General features: G+C 34.4%; 2 protein-coding genes across 2 annotated transcripts in view; both read left to right on the top strand.

The window, feature by feature from the left end:
* Positions 1 to 537: 537 nt before the first annotated feature.
* Positions 538 to 3,454, top strand: LOC127938122 (uncharacterized). The gene is made up of 2 exons (XM_052534546.1): positions 538 to 1,044; positions 2,838 to 3,454. Exons 1-2 carry the CDS (start codon positions 903 to 905, stop codon positions 3,308 to 3,310), a joined length of 615 nt encoding a protein of 204 aa, XP_052390506.1. The 5' UTR covers positions 538 to 902; the 3' UTR covers positions 3,311 to 3,454.
* Positions 3,455 to 6,109: 2,655 nt separating this feature from the next.
* The window catches only part of LOC127938689 (protein dispatched homolog 1), a 45,195-nt gene continuing 34,726 nt past the window's right edge, over positions 6,110 to 16,578 (top strand). Inside the window, exon 1 of the mRNA XM_052535496.1 lies at positions 6,110 to 6,267. The gene's annotated coding sequence lies outside the window, so the exon portion shown is untranslated. The remainder of the gene's footprint in view (positions 6,268 to 16,578) is intronic.

Below are 16,578 nucleotides of genomic sequence, written 5' to 3'. Positions count from 1 at the left end.
AAGCCAGCTTGGGAGCATCTCAGTTTATCCTGGAAATAATCACTGGGAGGTATTATGAGGTGAGATTTGTAGTCAAATAATTAAAGCTCAGATATCACACACCAATATCTGAGTTTGAATTATTCTGAAATATTGATTGTTACCTCATTTCTCATGTGTCGACTATATTCCATAGGGTTGCACAAATCCCTCTGCTTAGACAGTGACATCATTATTTTGATTTACCTTTAGTACAAAGTGTGTGTGTGTGTGTGTGTAAAACTACGTTGACTTATGTTATTCATACAATACCTACTCACAAATAAACATAAAAAACAAAGCCGGCTGCAATGAATTTCTGTGCAAAACAGCTTTTACTACAAACACTTCCACACAAGAACATTGTTATAACACAAGAACATTTTGATAGAAAACTAATTTTTTTTTTTAAGTAGATAAAATTAGAATAAATAAAATGGAAATGTCTACATACTACATACTATTACTACTGTAAACTTTGCAAATAGGACATCAGCCCCTTCAAGTCAATGAACAATAACAAAGTGGGCTGCAATGAATGTCTGTGGAAAACAGCTTTTAGTGAAACATTTCTATACAAGTACAGTATCACAAAAGAACATTTTTAATGATTTTAAAATAAGTTTTAAATGAACACAAAATGCAATGTAAATGCATGCACAACTAATAACTAATATCATCACGCTATAAAGGGTTGGCCTGCGCTGGGTGCGCCCCTCCCCCTATAACTGTTCTGTCTCCTGGCGGAGCTCATTTGTATGAACACGCATAGGAAAAAAGAACGATAGAAAGAACGGCTCCTCTCCAGTCGCGACTCGGCTCCCATCGTTCATGTTTATGAGCCGTTCAAAAGAATCGGTTCGTTCGCGAACGTCACAACTCTAATGCTAACAACAATGGAGGAGAGGTTAATAGCAGCGGTGTCCGACTATCCCGAGTTATACAATTCTACAATAAATTCATACAAAGACGTTGCTAGAAAAGCCAAAGCATGGAGAGCCGTGAGTCTGCAAGTGGAAATTCCTGGTAAGTTAAGAGTCGCGGTTTCTCGAGATGTTTGTTGCTTACTAAACAGCTAGCTGTGTGCTGTTAGCTTGTTTCAGAGTACGCTAACAGGAATCCAGGTTTAAAGATTGAATTTATATCCCACGAATGCTGTTTGCATTTCATGGTAGACCTAGCTGAACGTGTATTAGAGTTGTAAAGGCATTGCATGGGTCAATCGGGTAGAAATGACACTTAACTGTCCGCGAACTTGACTTGTTTTGAGTTTGGTCATTTGTAACGTTACAGTAAGCGGGGTTTGATTTCATCCAAAGTTTATTGAGTTTGTATTAAAGCTGAATTCTGTTTTGATGCACAAAGCGTTCATTTTGAACTAGAGCTGCACCAGTCTGATTTGGCTTTGTATAGTAAAAATTATGAAAAATATTTTTTTTGCAAAGTATAGTGTACGCATGCATAACTTTTTTGATGCTGCATGCATAAATTAATTCATGCCTATATATATGCATAGAGCATGCTGGGAAAGTTTTAAATATTCACTATTAGTTTTCGTAAATTATGATCTAAACTGTTCCCAGACTTAAACACTTTTTTCCATGTAAAAAAAAAAATGTATATTACTGCTCACATTTTAACTTTATGTGAATTAAATTAAATGGTCAATTGACTATTCATGTTATTAATTAAATATGCTTAAATCACAAACACTATGTATTGGTTATTGGAACATTTATTGTTAATAAATTCATGAATTAAGTATACAGATGCTTGAATTAATAATTGTACGATTTATCGTTAATCATATGATAAATAAAATGTTTAAATCACTGTTTTTTTATTATTGTAATATTCTCTGTTAATTATTAGTTACATATACACATGCTTAATTAAAAAAATTTAAAAAAAATAGCTTATTGTGAAATATTGAATTATATTATTCATGATATAGACATGCTTCAATCACTATTGATTGATTATTCAACATAAATTTTTTGATTCTATTATCATGTGTATACATATATTTAAATCCAGCATATTTATTATCTCAACATTTATTGTTTATTATATTATTATTTAATCATGCATGTCTCCTTTTATTGATTACTGTACAATTTATTGTTTACTATTTTATTTGTATTCTTAAATGATTATTTATTGACTATTGTAAAAATTGTTAAGTTATACTTATGTGCATATGATAAAATCACTGTTTATTTTTGTTGTTACATTTATTGTTGATTGCATTAAGCATGCATATGCTTAAAAACATTAAATTTGCACACACACAAAAAGTTACTCTTTATATTTCATATATTTTATATATCATGCATGTCTTCAGCGGTGTTATTTATTGACTATTGTAAAATTATATTAAGTTCTAAATATGTGCATATGCTAAAATCAAGGTTAATTTTTGTTTTTAAATTTATTGTAGATTGCATAAAAGTGTGCATATGTTTAAAAACAGTAAATTAGCACAAAAAAATAAAAAATAATACAATGATGAAAAAAGTCACCCTTTATATTTCATGTCTGTTTTGCAGCGTCATATCATGCAAGTCTTCAATAGTGTTATTTATTGACTATTGTACAATTATATTAAGTTATAAATATGTGCATATGCTAAAATCACTGTTTATTTTTGTTTTTAAATTAATTGTTGATTGCATTAAGCATGCATATGCTTAAAAACATTAAATTTGCACACACACACACAAAAAAGTCACCCTTTATATTTCATGACTGTTTTGCAGCAGTTGCGTGTGCATCACATCATGCATGTCTTCTGCGGTGTTTGTTGTGTCTGTGTGCAGAAGAGGACTGTCGCAGGAGATGGAAGAGTCTGCGGGACATGTTCATCAAAGACAAGCGTGCAGAGCAGCGCCGGCGAGCCTCGGGAACGTCCCATCGCAGCTGGAAGTACAGCTGGCAGATGTCATTCCTGACGCCCTTCATCCAGTCCCGATCGCTGGCCAGCGACGAGCCCGAGGAGGACCGAGACGAAGAGGACAAGGAGGACGAGAGCCCGGCGGACGGGAACTCTGCGTTCGGCGTACAAGACTTTGAGGGCGATCACGGGATGCTGGACACATCCTCACACTACTCCGCGTCGGGATCGCAGGGTTCGGGACGCAAGAGGAAGTGGCAGATGGAGGCCAACGAGGACTTGGAGGACGAGATGTTCTTGTTTAGTTTACTGCCGTATCTCAGACGGCTTCCTTACGCCAAGAAGAGCGCCGTCAAATTAAAAATTCACCAGCTGTTGTATGAGGCCGAGTTTAAGTGATGTTCTATAGTTTCTTAATATTTTTCTATCGTTTATTGAAAATCTATCCAGTGCATTTTTTTAACATTCATAACATATTGTGTCGATGCCGGTAGATGTTTGTTTCATCTGAGATCAGTGATTAAACAGACATGTGCACTATGAGAGTGATGTTTGTGTCTGGAGATATACTGAGTGTTCTTCAATGAAGCTACGTTTCAAAAGGAGGAACTCTAAAATGTATAGTTCACGTGTAATATTTCACTAGCTGTGTTATTTTAAAATATAATTGAGATACTATTATAATTATTTTGAATATTTACATTAAATATTTTTGTTAGTTTAGCAAATTTTTATTTTTAATTTTTAGTTTGATTTTAATGTCTTCATAGTTTATATATATATATATATATATATATATATATATATATATATATATATACATACATTTTTTTTCTATTTTCATTTCATTTTCAGTAACTAATTTTAGTATTATTATTATTATTATTATTATTATTATTATTATTATTATTATTATTATTATTATCTTAGTTAACTATAACAACCCCAGTCTATAGTGAGCCATCAAGGTAAAAAAAACTAAATACACAATCAATTATACAAACTTAAATTATTAAAAAACTTAAAATATTTTCATAGCAATTTTAACTCCAATTCAATATTTTATGCATACTGATACCTCAGTTAAATATTACATATATATAATTTGGTGATCTGAGGATAAAGTTGATAATTCTGGACATTGAATATTATATTTTTTTTATATTTAATAAGTAATCGGCTTAACTTTCAAGTATTATCATCTTTTAACAACTTCATAACATAATCAAATTGTTTTACAAAATTCTTATTATATCGCACAACCCCTATTAATAAATATTGCATTAATAAATACATAGTTTTTTTTTCTCCTAAAAATGTATTTGATAACAGGTCATTCAGTCAAACATTCAGTTTCATACTAAGTAACACAAATATAATCTAAAAAAAAATACAATCATCGTCGCTATCTAAAATATGTAATATACTTAAATATTATTAATATATTTAAAGATTGTAGTATTTATAATAGTATTGGTTGTGTTGCCTTTTATAAAGTAAAAATTATTTTAAAATGCAATTTGATAGTGTTCTCTTTTTTTAACTTGCTATTTAAAAATAGTATGTAGTATACAGTATATGCTCCACACTATTCAGTAAACAAGTACATCAAACAAGGCCTTTGTAAGATGTAGTACAGAAAATGCATTTTAAATCCTACGCATACTGTGCATTGTATATTCCATTTTTTTAAAGGGCACGTGTAGTAGTGTAGTGTGTGATTTGAGACACGGCCCACCACCCACCACGCGTGCAGTCATCACCTGTTTTCTTTCCCCCGCTAATCTGTTTTACACTCCAGTACTGTAGGTGGCAGCAATGCTCCTTTAAGTTGGATGCCAGCTGCACTGGCCGTGACCGCCAAGTAAGAAGAATAATAAGTAGAAGAGTAGGAAGAAAAAATCAACAGCAAAGACGTTGACATTAGATAGAAGAAGCATAGAAACAAACAAACAATATGCATAACGCGGCCGTGGGTAAAAAACGGAAATAAAAGGGTCGGGGTGAGAAGGCGAGAGAAAAAAAAGTGGAAATTAGATACTAAAGCCGCAGAGAAAGACACCCACTCCAGCTCAACATCTAGTCAACATCAGGGCTATAATTTGGATGGTATGGTATCATGACAGGGTTTATGCGGGGTTGTAAAAAGTAGTAAATTAAATTATGCCAAATTAAAGCCAGTAAAATGTAGTAAACGTTATCTGACGAGGTAGTAAATTTTCGAAGCCCCATCTATCTGGGTCTATATCATGGGTGTCCAAACTACGGCCCACGGGCCAACTGCGTCCCGCGGTCCAGTTTTTATTGGCCCGCAGCCAGGGTCCGAAATTAACAAGCGCCAAGTGCGTTTAGATTTTCCGTTTGGCGAGTAAATCTCAAAAGGTTATCCGTCACACTGGCAGGTGAATGTTCATCATACCAAAATAGTAATAAAAAAATATTACAATTGCCTTTTGTAATGTTATGATGCCTGGAAATTAGTTCAAATCTCCTGCGAATCTAGAGAGAGCGAGCAAAAGCGCGCATGCAAACCAGGTTCATGTCAAATAAATTTTGGTAAATAAGTCGCACCTGACTATAAGTCGCAGGACCAGCCAAACTATGAAAAAAAGTGCGATTTACAGTCCGGAAAATACGGTAGTTTTGAATGGTTCTGTTTAAAAGTAGAAATTTCAACCTTTCTGTAGATAATAGATATAGGATATTTCTAATTTGTTTAGGTCTGTGAGGTGAGTAGCCTAGGCTACCTATACACTGAGTTTCGGTTCATGTCTGAACGTGTTGTGATTTATACAAACTAATGAAACATGGATTAAAATGAAGATAAGATTAATACAAAACGAAATCCTTTTCAAAGAGAGGCTTTGTGTTTTCTGTTTGATGTTTTCTCTCTCTCTCTCTCTCTCTCTCTCTCTGTCACTTTACTTAACACTTAACACTGCTACAGTTGAAGTTTAAAGCTGTGTTGGTAGTAAAAATATTGTGATGGTAGTAAAATAGGTGGTAAATTTAAGAATCCCTGTATAAACCCTGCATGAGCCACAATTAAAGTCTTGTGACACTCATGCCAGGCGTTATTGTTGTTTTTGTCGAGTGTACGAGCGCCGATTGCTTTGGGACGGGCCTAGTCAAAGTCCGCGACTGGGAATAAAAAACGTCCCTGGCCCGAGTGTAGTGTGGTGTCCGGCTGATCTGATTCTGCGCAGGTCTCGAGTGAATGTTCTCGGGATCTGCCCCTCACTAGTCACTTCCTGTAGTTCCTTCCCATCTTCCCGACCAACCATCCTGCCCCGTCTCGCATGATCCGCGAGCTCAGACGCTGAACGGCTGCCGGACGCGCTCGAGCTCGCACTGAGGTAAGATACATTTGGCGCGCCGCCGCTGTTACTTTGTATCTTTGATCCATTATGACGTGCCGTCTGTGTCCATTATGACGCAGGCGCGTCTGGAAATCAGTGCGAGCGCCGCGTTTCTCTCTCTGTGCTGTGTTGTGTTCAGCTTGTTGAGTGCGGAAAACGTGCTGCGACTGTTTAGGGCAGCACTTTTCTGCTCTGTTGGTGTGTTTCAGGTGCTTTGATGTTGTGTGACTGCAGCTGGATGTGTGTTAGTGATGTGAATGAATGCATGAGATGCTTGTGTTGAGCAGGGATGCGGTGCCCTGTATTGTCATGCAGGACTTTGTGTGTGTGTGTGTGTGTGTGTTTACTTTTCCCACAATAAAAATCCTGTTACCCCCCCCCCCCACACACATGTCCCAGCATTCAGCTAACATTATAAAGTTTGTTGTCAAAAAGTGAAAAACCTGTCCAAAACATGTGTAGATCATATTCAGATTCATGTTCATGAGCCGAGCACCCCAAAGTCTAAAGGAGAAACTGTATTTAGCAGCAAGTCATGGACATTTTTATAGTGTCTCTATCGTTTTATAGTTATGATCAGCTCTAAAATATTGAATCGTGTAGTCGTTTCGTATTTAATCATATTTCAGCCAAATCCAAGAGTATGTAGGCTACTCAAAAACTATATTTTGCATTATTACAGTATAAAATGATATGAAGTATGAAAATTAAAAACACATTAAGATTTTATAACGTTGTCATGACAATAAACCAAATTCATAAAACTGTACCAAACTATAGTGTAAAAAATAATACATATTTAAATACAGAGAGATAAAAAAAGATGATCTAAAAAATGTGTAAATTAAAATATTATTTACGTAATTTTATCATTTTTTAGACTTTTTAGTTTGCTTTATGATAAATATTATTTTGATGAATGTATGTTGTCAAAGAGTGAAAAACATATAGAACATATTTTACCCCAAACTCAATATTTTGCACTATGAAAATAAATAAAGAATAGTTTTAAAACTCTTAAGATTTGCATTTTTATGACATTATTTACGTGACAATTAAGCACATTTCCTACCAAATTTATATTATTGTAAAGCAAAATAAATCCAGAAAGATTTAACACTGTAATGTCACTTTTAATAAACGCATCTGCCAAATGCATCAATGCAAACTCTTTAAAACTATTCGAAAAAATAGCTCTAATTTTGAATGGCCAGAAAAATGATGCAAAAATCCTGAAGATGTATGAGATGTGGGAATGTTTTCATCAGTACTGTGTATAAATGCACGGAGTGGTTTTGTATTGCCGTCTTCTCCTCATCTGTCCTCTGTTTGACTAACTGCTGACCCAGATTGTAAATGTTTGACTGAGATGCCCTCGTCTCTTCCCTTGATGTTGAAGGGTCCTCTCCTGTCTGGGAATGACTTCAGTTCAGCTCATCTCTGTGCACCTGTCTTACTGATTCATTTCTCCCGTTGTTTGCTGAAATACTTCATCTGCCATTCTCGGACGGAGAAAAATGTGAATGTGAACATGCAGCCATGTTTCCCAGGGCTTTTCCACTGAAAACATGGAAATGTTTATCTCCCTGTACATGCCATAGACCGTCAGGCTCTCGCAGAGACAAATGCAGTGACATGGGAATTTAAGTGAAGTTGACAAACTGATTTTGTTCCCTCAAGCCTAAAAGCAGCCAAAACCGAAAGCGAGAGTGACAGAAATAGAGAATTTTTCTTTTCTTTTTTTATACTGTGGCCTTTTCTTTTTTTTTATAGAAAACACTTTTTGGTCACAGGACAAGCCCATTTAAGAATAAATCATAGACCGTAATGATACAGAGCACTGATATTTTTTTTCCTCTTAAACATTGAAAGATGAGCATTGAAAGAGTCTTACTTCTCAGGAGTCATAACCCAAAAAACATTAAGACTTTTTTGCGTTTAATGACTAAGTAAGTAAGTCATTACAATATTGACATGACAATTAAGCACATTTATCCCCCAATTCTTGCTTTTTCTAATTATTATAATCCAAAACTATTTGAATTAGCATAGATTACAGCACAAGCAGCAGTATTAACATTTTATATATGCCTATATATATGTGTGTGTGTGTGTGTGTGTGTATAATGATGTTCTATTAATAAATTAGAAAATTGTATTTATCTTTATATAAGCAAAAAATTGCAGCACAAACAATATTAACATAATTAAAGAAAAAAAAATAATAACATATAAATACACATCTATCTATCTATCTGTCTAGATAGATAGATAGATAGATAGATAGATAGATATATAGACAGATAGATAAATACATACATACATATAGTACTGCTGGCTGTAAAATATTAAATCAAATAAAAAAATGGCAGAACACATGTGTAAGCATTTAGGGGAAAATCATTTTTAATTAATGACAGTATTGCAGTAAAAAAACACCTAATGGTTCAACAAAAGAATCTTTGAAAAAGTATTAAATATAATAATTATAATTATTTCATTTTATTTATTTATTTGTGCATTGCTCACACATGAGCTCCTCCACAAGGGGGTGCTGGTTTACTAACATGTCTGACCTGAAGTGAAGTGTACAGTTGGTCACCATCGAGTCAGGATGTGAAATATTTTCGGCTGATTATATGAGCCTCAAATGTGAAGAGAGCTTGAAATCTAATATCCAGATTCAGCGATGGTGATCTGTCACCCGTGTCCCTTTTCGTTGGCCGGAGCGCTGATTCTGGCGATGACTGGCTGGATTTCTCCTTCCGCTTGCACAGTATGTGCTCCAAAAGAAATGAAAATCAATAAGAAAAACAGATGTTGTCCTGTTAACTCTGGGCTTTCATGATAAGAGGCTGTAAAAGCGATCTGGACAGAAATAAATCCAAACATACTTCTGTTCGTTGCACATTTTCTGAAAATGCTATGGTTAAAACAGTTTAATTTAACTCTTCACAAGTGCCTCTTTTCACTTTTACCCTCATATGCTTTAAAGATGGTTGCAAAGACTTTCGTTCATGATTTTGTTCATATACTTTCTGAAGAAAGACATGGTGATAAATAGTGTTGAAGGCCAAAATGTTAAATGCAATGAATGGAAACTTAGAAGAGGGTCAAAATTCCCATCACCTGAGATTTGGAGCCAAATTACAGGACGAAAGATGCCAGCATCATTATTTTATCTCTACTCCGAGATCTGTCTTTTAGTAAAATCTGTTGACTTCAGCAATCTTTGTTGCATTATGAGCCGATGGTGAAAAGCACTTTTTGTGATGCTTTCCTGAGGTTTGCGTTCCTGTAACTCAAGATACATTATAGACAGCTTAATAATCTTTTAGATTCTGGTTCTTAACAAACATTTCTTTTGATATACCAATTCTTAGGACCCTGTGCGGTTCAGTTCCAGAGATTTGGGGATCTCAATGTGGCTTTATGAGTTAATTGTGCACATGTATTATAAACTTTATTATATGCACATTTGGACAATGATTGACAGAAGTTATTGAATCGACCACAAGATATATATATATATGTCTCTCTTCTGAATGTGTGATCCTAGTAATCTCTGAGCTGAATTCGGGCCAGACTCGGGTCACCGGAAGCAGGTTTGACCCCAGCTGATGTCACTTTGACCTTTGCTTGTAGAAGCGGCTCGTAGCAGCAGATTGAGTTACAAACACAACCCAAACTCTGGCAATGAAATGTTACGAGAACGAGAGGAAATGAGTCATTAGCCAGTTTTCTTTTGGAGGCCGTGAGTGAGGGTTTGATTTCATGGAGAGATATGATATCCCAATTAACGACCCTGCAGAAGTCCACTCTGATTTAGTGAAATTATTGAATTATACCTCAGACGGGCCATAACATTCATATTAGGGCTGACAAAGTCAATTTAAGCACTACGAATATCACAATGATTTGAATCTGTTGTAATATGTTTTCTGTTAACATTCATAATATTTATGTAAAATTATATTTTATATATATATATATATATATATATATATATATATATATATATATATATATATATAAAACAAAGAAGCCACTTCTACTCACCAAGGCTGCATGTATTTTCATATTAATATAATACATTATGCATGCATTTGAGTCTTAAACACTTCTTTATTTTACTATTTCCAGTTTTCTTTTTCTTTTAAATTGATAATTAATTATTTATAAATAAATAAAAATGTTCTTATAGAAAAATATAGCCTATTTTTGGACCTTAAGTAATTAAAATAAATACATACATACATAAATACATATATATATATATATATATATATATATATATATATATATATAAATAAATACATTTCACTTATAGAAAAGTAAGCCTGTTTTATTATATATGTAAATGCCCTGAAAAAAATTTATTGGATGAATGACATTTTTCTCTTTATATTTAATATATGGAGAGAGAGGGAGAGAGAGGGATTTTTATTATGTATTTATTTATGTATTTATTATTATTATTATTTATTTATTTATTTATTTATTTTTTTCAGTTTTAATTTTTGTTTGTAGTGCTTCAGGTTTTTTTTTCTTTAAGTTTAAGTTTTTTAATCTAATATTAAGAAATCTTTGCTGATGAAAATTTTGAATGATAGTGTAAATAATATATTAAGTCCTAATCTATAAAGGTAGACGATCGGGTCAGTTGATGGTGTTCAGGTCTGATTTCCTTTGACTCATCATATCCTCGTTTGGATATATATATGTACATCATGTCATCAGTGTCGCAGACTTTACGGTTAAGGTAAAAGGAACCAGATCTTCCTCTGATGGGAGAAATGGATAGCGTAGAGAAGTCATATGTGAAATATGACAGATGAAGCGCTGGTGTTGGTCTGTGTGCTGTTTGAGCGGTCAGACTGTGCTCCGTCCGTCCGTCCGTCCGTCCGTCTCACAGCTGTCACTGCGCTGGAGCACAAACAGCTGTTGTGTATTAGTTCCACTCATTTCTTCCCCTCCTCCAGAAAGTCAGCCGGCTGGATTGAGTTGTCAGACTGCATTATTGTGAAATACGTCTGGAGGTTTATGTTTGACTATTGCTACAAAACAATTTCTTTCCCTCAGGGAAGAAAAATGTCATCCAGGTGTACTGAGCTCAGAAATGAGAGCTGAGCGAGACGAAGGCTGTGAATCGCTGAAGGATTCCTGCTGGTTAAACTCACTTAGTTAGTGACTAGTGACTAGTTACTGAAGTAAAACGGGTAGCTAATGCCATTTGTTTCAAAAAATTCAAATCGTTGTTATTATTTGTTAGTAAACATGAAATAAATAGTACTGAAATACTTCTGAAGATTATAACTTTTATTAATCTTCTGAATTAGCTTTTATTTTACTATTTTATGTCTTCTTTGGTGTTTTTAAGTAATTCAGAATTTTAAATAAAAACATTTTCTTAAATACTTTTTTAAATGAGGCCTATGTTAGGACAATTAATAATTGTAAATATATAAATAGTTGTTTTTGGTTAATAGAAAACAAGGCATATTTTAGGCCCTTTAAAAAGTTGAATTAATTAATAAATTAATTAATAAATAATAACGTTTCTCATAGAAAATGAAGCCTATTTTAGGATCATTAATAAAAAGTAAATAAATAAATCTCAATTTATAGTTTTAGTATATAGTTAGTATATATATTTAGTATTTTACATTACTTCTAGAAACTTTAGTTCTTAGTTTAGTTTTTCACCAAATAATTTTTTTTTTCAGTTATTTGTTTAGATATTTTTAGATTTTTTTAAAATATTTGTTTACATATTTTCCATTTTCATTTCAATTTTAGTAATTTTGTTGTGTGTTTCTGTCATTATTAATATGTTATATAGTTTTTAGTTCAGTTTTAAGTACTTTAGAAGATCAAGTTATAAAATAAAAAGTTAAAATTGTATTGTTTGGTTTTATTTATTTTACTATAAGTTACACATTTTTTGTTTTGTTTAGTGACTGATATTAACTTTGTTTCAATGACCAAATAATGTTCTAAATAGTTTTCTTAATAGTTACCAGAATATTTTTCAAAGCATAAAAATTAGAAATAAATATTCTGCTTTTGTTGATCATTATTTGATATATTCAAAGGTCTTTTGAAGTTCATTTAATTGGTCAAAATTAAAACATTTTTTGCATGTGATGCGAATGCAGAAGCATGAAATCAGAGCCAGTTCTTCAGAACTAAAGTCTGGCTCAGGATCTCTTCAGGATGCTTTGGAAACAGACCGCTGTGACCTTTCATTGCACAACCTGTTCACATTTATCATGTTTTCAGCTGATGCCTTGAAGACGGATGGCTTTACTCAAGGTCCCGCTGCAGTGTCCAAAAGTCTGCGTCCTTAATTCAATGAGATAAATTGAAAAAATGTGCAAATGCAAGTCATATTTGCTCGCCAGCGTCAGGAGTGCATTTCGTACCCCACTAAATCTGGCCAGAGTTTTGTGCTTGGAGAGATCATTAGCCTGACACTGAGCAGAAGAAAGATCTGGAAAGATCTCGGACCGAACGTCTCGCTACTGAAGAACAGACTCATTAATGATTCCAGCCAGGTTTGTCTGTCTGTAATGAAAAGTAATGAAATTAGCTGTGTTTGCAGAGGCAAGCATCATTGCTTCAGAAACACTCTCTTAAAAATAAAAGTGATGCCACAGAAGAGCCATTGTTCGCAAATCATTTGAGTCAGTTTGGGGATCGCGAATCATTTGAATCAGTTTGGGAGTTCGGAGCGGGATCGCGAATCATTTGAGTCAGTTCGGGAGTTCGGAGCGGGTCCGCGAATCATTTGAGTCAGTTCGGGAGTTCGGAGCGGGTCCGCGAATCATTTGAGTTAGTTTGGGGATCGCGAATCATTTGAGTCAGTTCGGGAGTTCGGAGCAGGTCCGCGAATCATTTGAGTTAGTTTGGGGATCGCGAATCATTTGAGTCAGTTCGGGAGTTCAAAGCGGGTCCGCGAATCATTTGAGTTAGTTTGGGGATCGCGAATCATTTGAGTCAGTTCGGGAGTTCAAAGCAGGTTCGCGAATCATTTGAGTTAGTTTGGGGATCGCGAATCATTTGAGTCAGTTCGGGAGTTCAAAGCAGGTTCACGAATCATTTTAGTTAGTTTGGGGATCGCGAATCAATTGAATCAGTTTGGGAGTTCGGAGCGGGATCGCGAATCATTTGAGTCAGTTCGGGAGTTCGGAGCGGGTCCGCGAATCATTTGAGTTAGTTTGGGGATCGCGAATCATTTGAGTCAGTTCGGGAGTTCGGAGCAGGTCCGCGAATCATTTGAGTTAGTTTGGGGATCGCGAATCATTTGAGTCAGTTCGGGAGTTCAAAGCGGGTCCGCGAATCATTTGAGTTAGTTTGGGGATCGCGAATCATTTGAATCAGTTCGGGAGTTCAAAGCAGGTTCGCGAATCATTTGAGTCAGTTCGGGAGTTCAAAGCGGGTCCGCGAATCATTTGAGTTAGTTTGGGGATCGCGAATCATTTGAATCAGTTTGGGAGTTCAAAGCAGGTTCGCGAATCATTTGAGTCAGTTCGGGAGTTCAAAGCGGGTCCGCGAATCATTTGAGTCAGTTTGGGGATCGCGAATCATTTGAGTCAGTTCAGGAGTTCAAAGCAGGTTCGCGAATCATTTGAATCAGTTTGGGAGTTCAAAGCAGGTTCGCGAATCATTTGAGTCAGTTCGGGAGTTCAAAGCGGGTCCGCGAATCATTTGAGTCAGTTTGGAGATCGCGAATCATTTGAGTCAGTTCAGGAGTTCAAAGCAGGTTCGCGAATCATTTGAGTCAGTTCGGGAGTTCAAAGCGGGTCCGCGAATCATTTGAGTCAGTTTGGAGATCGCGAATCATTTGAGTCAGTTCGGGAGTTCAAAACAGGTATATTATATACGTTTATATGCATGCAGAGTCTAATGAATGCTTGCAAGTGTACCATCAATAGATTAATACTAAATATAAGTCTTATATTAGCTCAGACCTCGTTATATGAGGTTTGGTTCTTCCCCTAAAATATGTAAATTAATTGTCCTAAAATATTCCTTGTTTTCTATAAGTGTATGTGCATGTATTTTTAAGGATTAATGATCCTGCAAGAAAAATACATCTATATATATATATATATATATATATATATATATATATATATATATATATATATATATAATAGAAAAATATATAATATTTTTTATAATTATTAGTGGTCCTAAAATATGCTTCATTGTCTTTTGAAAAAACATGTAACTTATGTTTTTTTTTCAAAGCAACATAAAAAGAGCAACAAAACCTATACGTCAAAGAGAAAACAGCCACCTAGTAACATGCCAACATGCACTTAGCAACACCTAGCAAATGCATAGCAACACTGTTAACCCCTCGGAGTTGTGCACGGGCAAACAGCACTTGTTCTTGTGAAGATGCATGTAAACATCTTATTAAAGACAGTGTCGGTGTTGTCTGTTCAGTGGTTCATGTGTGGTTCTCAGTGGGATCGTTCTCTCTGCTTTTCTTCTGATTTCAGAAAAAGTTGACAAATATGCTTTTTAATGAATGTGCTTCTGGATGCAAGTGTGAGTTAAGAGCCGTTTTGGAGCTTTACCTGAAGAAATGTTTTAGTATAGATTAATGCATTATTCTGTGGAAGTTAACCGGTCTGGTTTGTTTCATTTCTGAATCACATCTTTGAGCTTTTTTTGTTCTTCTTCGTTTTTCCAGACTTTAGTACTTCTAAGTACTTTTCCTGGCACAATCTCTTGATTAGAAGCTATCAATCAATATTTTGGCAAGAAAATATACTTTATGGTCAGACGAGAGAAAACAGACAGAAGAAGATGAGGTTCACTGTAGCGCCTCTAGAGGCAGTGCTGAGAATGTCCTATATATCTTATTTATTTCTTTATTTCTTTATGTCAAATGAATAATGGTGAAAAAAACATGCTTCTTTTTCAAAAATAATTTTTTGTATGTTTATTTGTTTTATTTATTCTTAATACTTAATGTTCTGTAAGAAATATTTATTTATTTAAAATTAATAATCATCCTTTTTTGAGCATTTTTTTTGTTTGTTTGTTTATTTATTTATTATGATTAATGCCCCTTAAAATAGGCTTCATGTTCTGTAAGAAATTATTTCTTTCTTTCTTTCATAATTGTTAATGGTCCTAAAAAAGGCTGCTTTTCTTATGAGAAATATTTGATTATTATAATAAAAAAAAATAATGAATAGTTTTAAACTAAAGATGAAAAACTTATACAAAAAATATTTATATTAAATTATTAATTCTCCTTGCCTAAATCCTTTGTAAGAACTGTGAACAAAATTATATTGTGTTTATTTTAATTATTAATTATCATAAAATAGGCTTAATTTTATACAATTAATATTTGTTTTAAATGAGTAATGGTCCTAAAATAGGCTTCATCTTCTATAAGAAACAAACAAAAAAATAATTAGTCTGTTAGCTATTTATGCTATTTATATTGAATGATTAAAGGTCCGAAATATTCTCCTAATTTTCAACATGATTTTTCCTTCCATGTCTTCAGAGACCTCTACAGAAGCCGTCTTTGAGTCCAGCGAGCTCTTTACGTATTCAGCAAACACTCAGATGTGCTCATGTTTGGCAGCAGAGACGGCACTGAGCTCACTTTCTCTGGACACTTGTTGACCGTCTCGTGATAGCGGAGCAAATGCTGAATCACTCTGTGCAATATATACGCTTCTCCTGCATACTAACAGATCTCAGCTTCAATTCAATCCAGATTGAACGATTAGAGGGCAAAGGTCAGGATCGATCCAAGTGTGGGATGTGGGAAAGAAAAACATCTTGTATTCAGATTTTGCTGCACTCACAAAATGCATTTTCCTAAGAGCTGGACTTTAAGTGAAACAATATGAGAGTCTGTTTTATGCATGAGCCGCTTCTGTGATATCAATCGTTTTTAGATGAGTGATACACAGTCCGCTCTTTTGTTTTTAGGTAAAGGAATAGTTCACCCACACATGAACATTTGCTGAAAGTGTACTCACACTGTATTTCATCAGATTTGGAGAAATGTAGCATTGCATCACTTTGCTCACTGCAAGTGAATGGGTGCCGTCAGCTGATGAAAAAGTTTCACCTTGAATTCTAGAAAGAGATTCAGCTTTGTTTCCAGACAAGGAAACCAAATTAAGACTTTTTTCTTGTTTAATTTAAAGCGTTAAACCACTTCCTTTTCCTCTTCCCCTAAAAAGCCAATTAGCCGAGCGACTGTTCCTAACGAAGTGAATTTATGAAGTGAATCAGCTCTGATGTGAATAAAGGCTGTTTGTT

The sequence above is a fragment of the Carassius gibelio genome, chromosome A20 (assembly GCF_023724105.1).
Source record: "Carassius gibelio isolate Cgi1373 ecotype wild population from Czech Republic chromosome A20, carGib1.2-hapl.c, whole genome shotgun sequence".
NCBI lineage: Eukaryota > Metazoa > Chordata > Actinopteri > Cypriniformes > Cyprinidae > Carassius > Carassius gibelio.
This window is presented reverse-complemented; position numbering and strand designations above follow the sequence as displayed.

What these genes read in the sequence shown, in the direction of transcription:
- LOC127938122 (XM_052534546.1), top strand. Translation starts at nt 903, where the DNA reads ATGCTAACAACAATGGAGGAGAGGTTAATAGCAGCGGTGTCCGACTAT. An exon ending in TCTGCAAGTGGAAATTCCTG is followed by an intron (nt 1,045 to 2,837) that starts GTAAGTTAAGAG and finishes GTCTGTGTGCAG; the next exon opens with AAGAGGACTGTCGCAGGAGA.